Below are 11,708 nucleotides of genomic sequence, written 5' to 3'. Positions count from 1 at the left end.
TGAGTAGGAACTGGAGACTATACTGATCACTTTTCCAGGAAGCTTGACTGTACAGGGAAGATGGAAGTCTGCAGCGTATTTTTTGCATACATCGCTGTTAAGTGTATTGAAGCTACCCCAGTTAACATTTAATCAAACACATCATAGTATACTGGAAAGACTATGAACTTTAAAAATCAGACAAAAGTGGATTTTAAATCTTCTGCTCTTATATGTAGTTTTGTGTAAATTGCATGCCCTCTGAGCTGGTTTCTTCATTTGTAAGTAGTTTAATTTCATTTAGAACAGCTATAGACTACAAATATAACTTTGAGCATAATACCAATTATAACAAAATTAGATATATCTCCTATGGTATTTATATTAATGGGATAACATCACAGAATTCCTTCTACTTATTAATGGATACTAATCTCAAGGAGATCATACTGTCTGATAAAGATAGAAAAGGAGATTGGAATGAAGTTTGTATCCCAAAGGACACATTTTCAACACCTCTTAAGGACTCTAACCTAAGGACTTTTGGTTAGTCTTTGAAATCTATCAATAATTTTAACAGCTCTTTCACTAAATGCTAAGTATAGCACATTTTCACAGGACTCTGTCCAGCAACCCTTACTCTGGAATCTTGGCCCTTGGTCCCTCCCCATCTCCACTCCTGGTTACAATGCAGATTTTTTAAGTGACGGGCAAATACTTAAATTCAGCCTTTATTTTTAAAAATTTTCAAGTATCTTAAGTGTTCAACTTACTTTTACTTTATCCAATCTTGCCATATTAGTATAGCCCAAACAGAACATTTTCACATGGAAAAATGTTTTCTAAATTATGTTAGAAATAGTATAAAGCACCTCTCACAATATTGAGATAAAAGCTATCAGAGGGTATCACTTTTTTACTACATAGCGGTATCTTTTAAATGTCATTAAAAGCATTTCAAATCACAATTACAGGAAGTTAAGTTCTTTGTAAGATGCTGACAAATATAGCTTATTTCAAAATATTACCAGTGTTTGCTTTTTAGCTCCAAATCACCAAAGTGGACCAAATTCCAGCCCAACCTAAGAATTCTCTCAGCATTTAGAGATGTCTGTTACTTACTCTACTCCTTTCCTTTTAAAGCAGTGTTCTTTGCTGGTATTAGTAATAGGATTCTGTCAGAAGTTAGGCATTCCTGCATGGTATGGCTACCAAGATCCTTTCTAGTCTATGAGATTTAAGGCTGAGACATCTCCTATTAGGTACTTTTTGAAATGGATTTATACTTTAATGTTTCAACATGAAGACTTAGATTAGCTATTTCACATTTGACTCATTTTTTCCAAATATGTTACTTTTCTCGAATTTTATGCAGAAATTGAAGTTTTAGAGATTTTTTAGAGAGGCAGCGGGGGAAGGGATGAGGATTGGTGCAAAGAGGGAGAATCTTAAGCAGGCTTCACATCCAGTGAGGAGCCCAACAGGGGGGTTCATCTTAAAACACTGAGATCAGGGGCGCCTGGGTGGCTCAGTGGGTTAAGCCGCTGCCTTCGGCTCAGGTCATGATCTCATGTTCCTGGGATCGAGTCCCGCATCGGGCTCTCTGCTCAGCAGGGAGCCTGCTTCCCTCTCTCTCTCTCTCTGCCTGCCTCTCCATCTACTTGTGATTTCTCTCTGTCAAATAAATAAATAAAATCTTTAAAAAAAAAAAAAAAAAAAAAAAAAAAACAAAAAAAAAACACTGAGATCATGACCTGAGCTGAAATCAAGAGTTGGACACATAACCAACTAAGCTACCCAGGCATCCCCAGAAACTGAAGTTTATTGACTTTTACTTCTTGACTTCCCCTAGATCGAATGCACCTAGTCTCTAAATTGCAGTGTTATGAACATACATGTACCAGAGGAGATGACCAAGTCTGACTCCTTAAGTTCCCCTAAATAGCTTTTAGAAATGAACTAAGCGGGTGCCTGGGTGGCTCAGTGGGTTAAGCCCCTGCCTTCAGCTCAGGTCATGATCTCAGGGTCCTGGGATCAAGTCCCCCGTCAGGCTCTCTGCTCAGAAGGAAGCCTCCTTCCTCCTCTCTCTCTGCCTACTTGTAATCTCTGTGTGTCAAATAAATAAATAAAATCTTAAAAAAAAAAAAAAAAAGAAATGAACTAAGTATTTTATGGGAAGTTACCCTTTATGTTACAGAATAACAGAAGCCCATTGTTAGTGTGAAAGAACAAGTCCTGAATTATTTTATAGCTTCTCTACTAAAGCCTAATTCTAAGCTGCAAAACACATCCAAGATTTAAACATATGCAACATAGCTGGGAAAAAGAAAGACACTTGAATCCCAGGAGCCAAAACTGATCTGCTTCCACTAACCCTAGATTCTAGCATATCCCCACATATGCACAGCAGGGAGGGAAGGAATTCAAAGAAATATACTTTCAAGGGTCACATTCATTTAAGGCTGAAGATCATTCACTGTGTTAAGTCTGAGCTGCTATATTATATTAAATAATTTATATAAATAAAATTTCACTAATATCACTATGATATTTTATATGACCCCAATGACAAAAGAACCTTTTTTTTTTTTGGTCTCTACCTAAGATTTACTAGGCTGATCAAAAATTAAAATTATTGGTATAAAGTGATAAAATAAGACAAAGCATGGTAAAGACTGCTTTATTGGTGGCAGTTAGTATAAGTCAATAAATATTGATCCCCAAATAACTTATTTATCAGTTACTGGTCCATAGAGAGCTGAACGAAACTGACCCAACTGCCTGCTGAGATGATAAACTGGAGTCAATCCTGCTTCTTGGGAAATGAAGCCATAGCTAGCTGATATATGGCATATGCTGTTCCTGAAAAATAAAAAGAAACAAAAAAAGAACTTATAAGAAAATCTGAGATTTACATGGAAACCTAATATTCCAGCTAAAAAGTCATAGAAGAGAGTCAAGTCTGGCATTAAGACTACTTCTATAGGAACATAAAAGTATTTTGATAGGTGCTGGCAAAATTTAAAATAAATATATGTTAAACACATCTAATCTTTCTCTTTTTTTAAGGACTTTACTTATTTATTTGACAGGGAGAGAGAGAGAGACAGCATGAGCAGGGGAGTGCCTGACAAAGGCAGAAACTTAACCAACTGAACTACTCAGGCACCCCTAATCTTGATTTAGTATCAGTTAACTTCTACAGAAAGTGTTAGGTACAGTACAATAATGTATTTGTCAACTTGGTATCATGTAAAAATTTTTTTAAGTAAGATTAAGAACACATGTAAAGGGGTGCCTGGGTGGCTCAGTGGGTTAAAGCCTCTGCCTTCAGCTCAGGTCATGATCCTGGGGTCCTGGGATCAAGTCCCGCATCGGGCTCTCTGCTTGGCAGGGAGCCTGCTTCCCTTCCTCTCTCTCTGCCTACTTGTGATCTCTGTCAAATAAATAAATAAAATATTAAAAAAAAAAAGAACATATGTAAAGGTCATTTCCATTTTAACCTGAGATTGCCTGAGAAATGCTAAGAATGATTCAAATATCAAAAAAGAGGTCAAAATATGCAAGCATTCCCTAAAGTATATTATCAATGTAAAACCAAGAGTGATACATTTAAATTATCAAATTTAATAGCTAATAAGTGAAAAATTATTAAAACTAACCACCAGAATTTATGATGTACTATATGCTGGCTAACTGAACATAATAAAAAAAAATAAAAAATAAAAAATAAAAAATAAAACTAACTACGAGAATACCTAAGAAATAGTCACACTGATCAAAAAGAATTTAGGACTTTATCTTAAGAGAGCCCAAATGCACTATCTAGTTGTTGTCTTCAATCATAAAAAACCCTTCACTGTATTCAATTTAAGCCAAAGAAAGCACCTTGTCATGAGCAGAAGGACTGTGTAATTAGGGCTCAAATTTCAGCCTTTCCACACAGAGGGAGTATTATCTTGAGTAACTAACATAATTTCTTCAACTTTAACATAAGAACACATTACAGACTTAATACAAGGCTTACAAAAATTCCTTTATGTGGCCTTCTTATCAACAGCGCAAGCGAACAGTAATCTCCCAAATATTGTTTCCCTTCCTCCCCCAGAGAGCAATCATTCAAATTCTTAACTCTGCTCTGAGTATACCAATTTGTGATATTCTACTGCTAATATTGAATAACAGACCTGCCCAAACCACAGAAAAAATATCAAGCACTTTTGGGTACAGTAGTAACTGTTGCTCTATATAGGTTTTGTTTCTGTCATAAACATGGATGTTTAATGTCGGTGTAAAACGTTTATTATGTATCACAGTAAAAATGTTCAAAAAGCCCCTGTTACAGTAGATGGGGTAGAGTACAGGGTCTGCAGGGCCACCGTGAGCACACTCAGAAAGTTACCTGTGTCATACACTCATCAAACGTCACTGGTTTATTTTCTTTAAGATATTAAAATGCTCTTATATAATATGTATCAATCATCCTCTTGAATCTCTTACATGCAAAGCATTATGAACTCAGATTCTGGAGAAAGACTTCCTATGTTAAAATACTGGCAAAGTAAAAGCAATGACGTTAATTATCCCTCCTGTTACTTATCTGTAAGTCAAGCACTCCAAATATCTTACCACCAACTGTAAGCACCATAGTAGCTCTATACAGGAGGGCATCAGCTATTCCACCCTTCAGATGCACTGGAATTCCATTATCTTCCTAGATTAAAAAATGATAATAATTAATACACGTGTGATCTGTTTTCAACTAAGTTCAGAAAAGACTAATCCATTTATATAAAATTAAGCACCTTCTCAAACCCCTGGAATTAAAATATTGTAAACATCAAAATGAAAAGACTACAATTTTCCTGACCCTACATCCACTAAATTATTAAAATAAGAACTCCCAAAAGTCAATATTCTTTCTCTTAAAATTTAGTGAGATCCAATAAAGATGTTCTTTCCAAGGAATATATAAACATTAAGGCTGTGAAAATATACTGATTGAGTTCATCAACAGAATTATTAAAAAGATCAGTAACCATCACACTTTAGATTTAATCACAAGTTTTATTTTTTTCTTAAAAAAGGGGGGGGTTGTTTATAACCTTAACCCCTAGTTCAGTACCTGGCATACAGTAGATATTTAATACATCTATTAAATATAAGTATTTTATTTTTATGTAACATACAATGGTCTCTGACTTAAAAATGGTTCAATCTACAATTTCTCAACTTTACAATGCTGTGAAGTAATACATATTCAGTGGAAACTGTACTTTAAATTCTGAATTTTTACCTTTTCCAGGCTAGTGATATGCAGTACGATACTCTCTTAAAGATGCAGGGCAGTGACAGCTGGCCACAACTCTCAGACAGCCACACAATCAGGAAGTTAAACAACCAATACACTTACAACCATTTTGTATTCATAAAACCATTCTGTTTTTCACTTTCAGTATAGTATTCAAGAAATTACATAAGATATTCAACACTTTATTATAAAAAACTGTTAGATGACTTTGCCCAACTTAAGCTAATGTATGTGTTCTGAGCTTAAGGTAGGTTAAGCTACATTTAGTAGGTTAAGTATATTAAATGAATCTTCAACTTAAAATGTTTTCCATTTATGATAGGTTATTATGACGTAATGACATAACCCCACTGAAATCAAGGAAGATCAGTACAGAATACTTTTTAACCACTTAAAATTTTATTTGGGAAAACCAGAGATCACCCCAGGAAAACAAAACAAAACAAAACTATCACCAATAATTTAGTTATCCCACCATCTTTCCTTATGTGAAAACCACCATTAACAAAATTGCAAGGTACCTATCCATAAATATATTCTTTTAAAATTTATATATTTACTTTAGAGAGACAGCATATGCGCGCGCACACACACACACACACGGGGAATAGGGAGAAAATTTCAAGCCTGCTCATGCGCTAAGCAGGGAGTCTGACATGGGGCTTGATCCCAGGACCCTGAGATCATGACAGCCGCTTAACCAACTGAATCACCCCCACGCCCCTACTTAATGGTATCTTAAAAACCATTCTCTCAGTCCCTTTAAGCCCACCTTATTCCTTTTAATGGTTACAGATGATTCCAGTGTGCAAAATTATCATAACTGAACTAGCTAGTCTCCTATTAATGCGCATTTAGGTTGTCAGGGTTTTTTTGGTATTAAAATCCTATATGGAATAATCTTTTTCCTTTTTTTATATTCTCATGCTACTAGTTCTGCAGAAAAGATTTTTTTAAAGATTTATTTATTTTAGAAATGGAGAGTGTTCCTTCTATAAAATTTTTACTTGTCAATCATATGTCAATAAAACTGGAAAAAATATATTTTCTTCTAATATGCTTTGCAGGAGAAGCACTTTTATCTGCAGTTTATCTTTTTTTTTTTTTTTTTAAGATTTTATTTGAGAGAGAGAGCACAAGTAGCAGGGGGTTGTGGGACAGACAGAGAGAGAGAGAAACAGGCTCCCATCTGAGCAGGGAGCCCAACACAGGGCTCGATCTCAGGACCCTCGGATCATGATCTGAGCCAAAGGCAGATGCTTAACCAACTGAGCCACCTAGGCACCTCTGCAACTTATCTTTTAATATACAATACAGAAGGGATCAAACTTTATTTTTCCAATACCAATTTATCATAGCCTTTCCTCACTGATGTGAAATAGCACCTTTAACATACATTCAATTTCTACATATAAATTTGTTCTGTTTCTCAGCCCTTTCTATGTTTCTATGTTTGTCTATTCTCATGCAACCACCCCAAAGAGTGCCAACCTAGTGTAACTTCTCCAAAGTGTCTTTGATATACCCTTTCCCTCTCATTTCTTCTGCTTCCCCAAGGACTTCTTATATACAACAAATGCCTAGTTAGCTATCAATAGTTTGTTATCTTTTGCTATTACAGCAGCATCAGTAACAATCAAACATGGCCAAATTTACTTCCTATCTCCACGTTCTAGTAATTACTCTTACAAGTAATAATTGTCTATAAAATATTTCAGTACCTGAAACAGCTTTTGTTTCTCTGGAACTTTATTTTCAAACTGCCTGCGTGAAGCAGTACTTATGGTCCTCTGGGCAATCTGACGAAGAGCCTGAGATGAAAAATCCACAGATATTGGGCAGATTTAGGTTTTACAAAACTGTCAAAACCAACCATTTTCAATCTTTACTATTACAGAAGAGGAAAAACTGACAGTTAAAACATATCCAACTTGTCAGTAAGAATCCTAAACCAGCAGCCAAGTTTTGCAATTGGTTGTCCATCCACTACCCTTTATATTAAAATTCTGCAGGCTCCAAAAACCACATTCAAATAGCAATTCATGCAGATTCTGAGCAAAAGAAAAAAAAATCATCTTTACCTGAATTGTAGCATTATATAATCTTGAGTAAAATGCTGACATATTACAAAGATAAAGAGTGATTACAAAATACACTAAGTTCAAGTATTTTCATTTCATACTCTACCATATTATTAAAAATCTATTACTTGATACCAAAATAAAATGGCATGATTCCTACTTAATTAAAATGTTTTCCCATTACATTTTTCCTAAAACAAATCTTTAATAGGCTCTAATTCTTTTAAAAAAGAAACCTGCACTATATATCCAATTGCATTAAATAATGAAATAAATACGCACTCTATATTCTAAAATAAATGATACATTGAGGCTAAATAAAACCTTATTTAATAATTACAAAAGCGAACGGTCACGGTTACATTTTCCTTCTCTTTTTCGAAGTTTTGGGAAAATATTTCACACGCCCAAAGCCGGTGGAGGAGTGAAGGACACTGACACGGCAGAACCGCCTGAGGAAAGCAACACTACACTTCTGCCACGGCTGCTCCCAAAGTCCCAGCCAAAAGTGAATGACCTGCTTTTTAAACCGCATTCTGATGCTCACAAAGCTCAGAAACGTTGAAATTTAAAGCCTATCAAAATACCATCGGAACATCTTCTGTCCGAGGCTTCCGGGTTATCAGAAACTTCCCACATGCACCTTAGTTGTACTCGTATCAGAGGCAACCACTTCATGAATGACCTATAGGTTTAAGGGTGGCCACTAAGAACCCAAGGCTGAGTAACTCACCTCTGGTCACCTCCCCAGCCTCTCCACTCCCTTCATCTACCCAACACAGTCTGGGGCGAGAGGAACAGATAGAAGGGAAAGTAGCCGCAGGCGAAAGGGACACGAACCAAGGTGACTTCGGAAGTCGCCTTTTTCCACCTTCCCTCCCAGGAGAGGTTTCTCCGTCAAGGTCCCTTAGGTAAGTAAGGTCTCGCCTAAGCCTCCACTCCCGACCTTCCCGCCCCGCAATAAGAACCCAAGCCGAGAGGCTCCTCACCAGCAGATTCCGCAGCATCTTGGCTCAGTTAATATCCACCAACCGCATCAACCGACCACCAAGAACGAAACTCTCCCCACCGGAACCGGAACTACCTTCTGGCCTTGCGCGCGCGTCAGGGAACACAAATATTTCCGGGCGGAGGCTGGGCTTGAGCTTCTCTAACCATAGAGAGTGGAAGAAAAGCGAGAGCGGCCGTACGGCTGTGGCCGCTCTAGCCGACCGGCCGTTCCGGTCTCTTCGGCTCGTTCCCATCCAGGCCGAGGCCTTTCAGGCGGTGGTCGCTGGAGCTAAGGCTGGGAAAAGCAAACGATTTTTGAGACCAGAGAGGCTAAAGTCAAGTGTTCTGTACTTTTTAACTACCTTACGTAAAATGAATATGAGACCTATCGTAGAAAATTGATGTATTTAGAAAGAAAAGTTGTTTTTAAAACTTAGCAAACTTGGAACCATTGTTAAGACGGTGAAAGAACACTGGGTTGGCTCAAGAGTTGTGAAGCTGCATGAAATACGAAACAAAAAGGATAACTCCTCTTACACGGATACAGTCCGTTTCCTCCGCTGACGAAACTTTGTGAGGGCGTTATTGGTCCTTGTGCTGGGTATTAGCTGTAAGGAGCTGCGTCGAGATACCAGTTTTTATCTTGTACCTTTGGATGCTGCAGAACTCCCCACGCAAGAAACGCTACCACAGTGTCCTGAAATTGCAGACGCTGTTCGCTCGTTTCTCCTTGTCTGGGAAAATGCTGAAAGAGGGGGGGAATTTAATTGTGGGGCAAGAAATGGAATGGAAAATCTGGGCTCTTAGTTAAGTCCCAGTCTCAGGTCGGACAGGGCACTTTCCTTGACTGGAGTAGCTAGGCAGAGCGATTATCGTACACAGCCTATCTTCTATCAGTTTTGTCTAAATCATGTCACATTGCAAATATCTTTATTCTCTGTGCCCACCAAAGGTGTACACATATATAAACATATTTACCCTGTGTAAAAATATTTACCTTTCCACCTTTTTACAAATTATTCCACTATGATTTTGGATAAAAAGTGAATGATATATCGGTTCAGTGTAGGTGAAATGTGTAGATAAAAATTAGTAATATCAAGATTACTATTCTCATCTTTTGGGTTGGATCCACCAAGTTATCTTTCACTTAATATTTTCACACAATTCAGGTTCTCATCCTCACCAAGATTTATAGATGGCCAATTCATCTCTTCCCTAGATAAGGACCGAGGGGCTTAATCTCTTCTCTGTATTATGCACTGTGATCAAATCCCTGAGGACAGTTACCAGGTATCAATACCTGGAGATACAATTTTTAAAAAATTAGATTGTCTAGAATTTGAGCTTTGGTAAAGTTGTACGTGCTGTCTTACATTTTCTCTGTCTAGACTGTAAATTTCTCAAGAACAGAGGTTTTTAAAAAAAATTTACTTATCTCCTAGTACTGCTTAAAGGGTTAAAGGTTAGCCAGTAGATGAATTAATGATATATACTGGCTAATAGTTCGATATATTTAAAGAAGGACACATATGGCTCTGTTCAAAAAGAACAAAGATTCACATAAATATTTCTTTCAGAGGTTTTTTTTTTTTTTTAAAGATTTATTTATTTATTTGATAGAGAGAAATCACAAGTAGATGGAGAGGCAGACAGAGAGAGAGAGGGGAAGCAGGCTCCCTGCTGAGCAGAGAGCCCGATGTGGGACTCGACCCCAGGACCCTGAGATCATGACCTGAGCTGAAGGCAGTGGCTTAACTCACTGAGCCACCCAGGTGCCCCCTTTCAGAGGGTTTTTTAACATTAGGACTGGCAGTACACTATTTAGATATATGGAAAATGTGAAGTAGGTAATGGCTAATTTAAGCCTTGTCAGGAAAATAAGTTTGTGTGAAAATACTAAGTGAAAATAATTCATAATTACTGATGCAAAGTTACCAAATCAGTTACTCAACTTTTCTTTTCCTTTGAAAAATGAGATTACAATCCTTACTTTGATCCTGCCTATATGACCTATAAATAAAAAGAGGAAAGCCAGAATAGAGATTTGTGTTGATTTGGATGTGGGTTTCAATTCTGGAACCATGCTTAATCCATTTCCAGTTTTATAAAAACAATATAGTAGAAGAGCTTCATGTGGCATTTAATGTAAAAAACTAATAGCTACAGAAAGGATAGCACTTTAATATAATTCCTTATTTGATTATGATAGTTAGGAATCAAGAAACACTTGGTCATCTTTTTTCTTTTTAAGATTTTATTAATCTATTTAGTTGACAGAGATCACAAGTAGGCAGAGAGGCAGGCAGAGAGAGTGGGGGAAGCAGGCTCCCTGCTGAGCAGAGGCTAGATTCCAGGACCCTGGGATCATGATCTGAGCCCAAGGCAGAGGCTTAACCCACTGAGCCACCCGGGCCCCCCAACTTGGGCATCTTTTAATTGCTGTATTCATTATTAAATAATTTACATAACTTCAAGTCTCAGTCTTTTCATCATTTAAGTTAAGGACTGGCTTTGGATTATCTCTAGCTCTAAAATCCTTGTGTATGGAAAAAATATTTAAAATATATTAATGAGTTCACTCCTTATTGAACCATAATTTATTGGCTACCTACTATCAATCTCACACTTTGCAGTATGCTCAGGGAAAAACTTTTTAAATCCCTAACTTTCTGAAGCATATAATCGAATCAGGAAGGTAATAAATACGTAATAGTAAGTTATGATGTGGATACAAATGAGTCTTAGGTAACTGGTTTAGCAAAAGTTGCTCATGGGAAATTCAAGGAAGAAAGCAGTTAATAGGAAGTTTTTAAAAAAGACTAAATTTCAGGGGCACGTGGGTGGCTCAGTGGGTTAAAGCCTCTGCCTTCAGCTTGGGTCATGATCTCAGGGTCCTGGGATCAAGCCTCACATCGGGCTCTCTGCTCAGCGGGGAGTCCGCTTCCCCCTCTCACTCTGCCTACCTCTCTGCCTACCTGTGATCTCTCTCTCTCTCTCTCTCTCTCTCTCGCGCGCGCGCGCGCGCGCGCGCGCGCGCGTGCTGTCAAATAAATAAAATCTTTAAAAAAATAAAAAGACTAAATTTCAGCAGAGTCTTGTGGAACTAAAATAAATGAAATAGTTTAGCAGGGTCCAATAGAATAAATGGAGTAGAGATTAAAAGGCATTCTTGACTTAGGGCAAGAACATGATTAATAACCTGGATTTAGAATCAAGCACGATTTCCTACAGGAACTTTAAAACAGATGCCTAGGTGTACTGAAAAGAGAAAGAATATTGTAGTTAATAACCTGAAGTCAGAGCCTGAATCTCTCACTTAATAGTGATTATGACTGAAGGCAAGT

At 37.3% G+C, this 11,708-nt stretch overlaps 1 protein-coding gene across 1 annotated transcript; it reads right to left on the bottom strand.

Moving 5' to 3' along the window:
* Positions 1-2,643: 2,643 nt before the first annotated feature.
* Positions 2,644-8,514, bottom strand: LOC101693652 (cytochrome c oxidase subunit 7A2, mitochondrial). Its single transcript, XM_004752784.3, has 4 exons — positions 8,361-8,514; positions 7,012-7,101; positions 4,609-4,693; positions 2,644-2,841 (listed from the first exon to the last, which is right to left on the bottom strand). The coding sequence occupies exons 1-4, from the start codon at positions 8,376-8,378 to the stop codon at positions 2,783-2,785; spliced, it is 252 nt and encodes an 83-aa protein (XP_004752841.1). The 5' UTR covers positions 8,379-8,514; the 3' UTR covers positions 2,644-2,782.
* Positions 8,515-11,708: the final 3,194 nt, after the last annotated feature.

The sequence above is a fragment of the Mustela putorius genome, unplaced genomic scaffold, assembly GCF_011764305.1.
Source record: "Mustela putorius furo isolate JIRA1106 unplaced genomic scaffold, ASM1176430v1.1 tig00003863_pilon_pilon_pilon, whole genome shotgun sequence".
In the NCBI taxonomy this organism is placed as follows: Eukaryota; Metazoa; Chordata; class Mammalia; order Carnivora; family Mustelidae; genus Mustela; species Mustela putorius.
The sequence above is the reverse complement of the archived record's forward strand: the minus strand, read 5'-3'. Positions and strand labels throughout refer to the sequence as shown.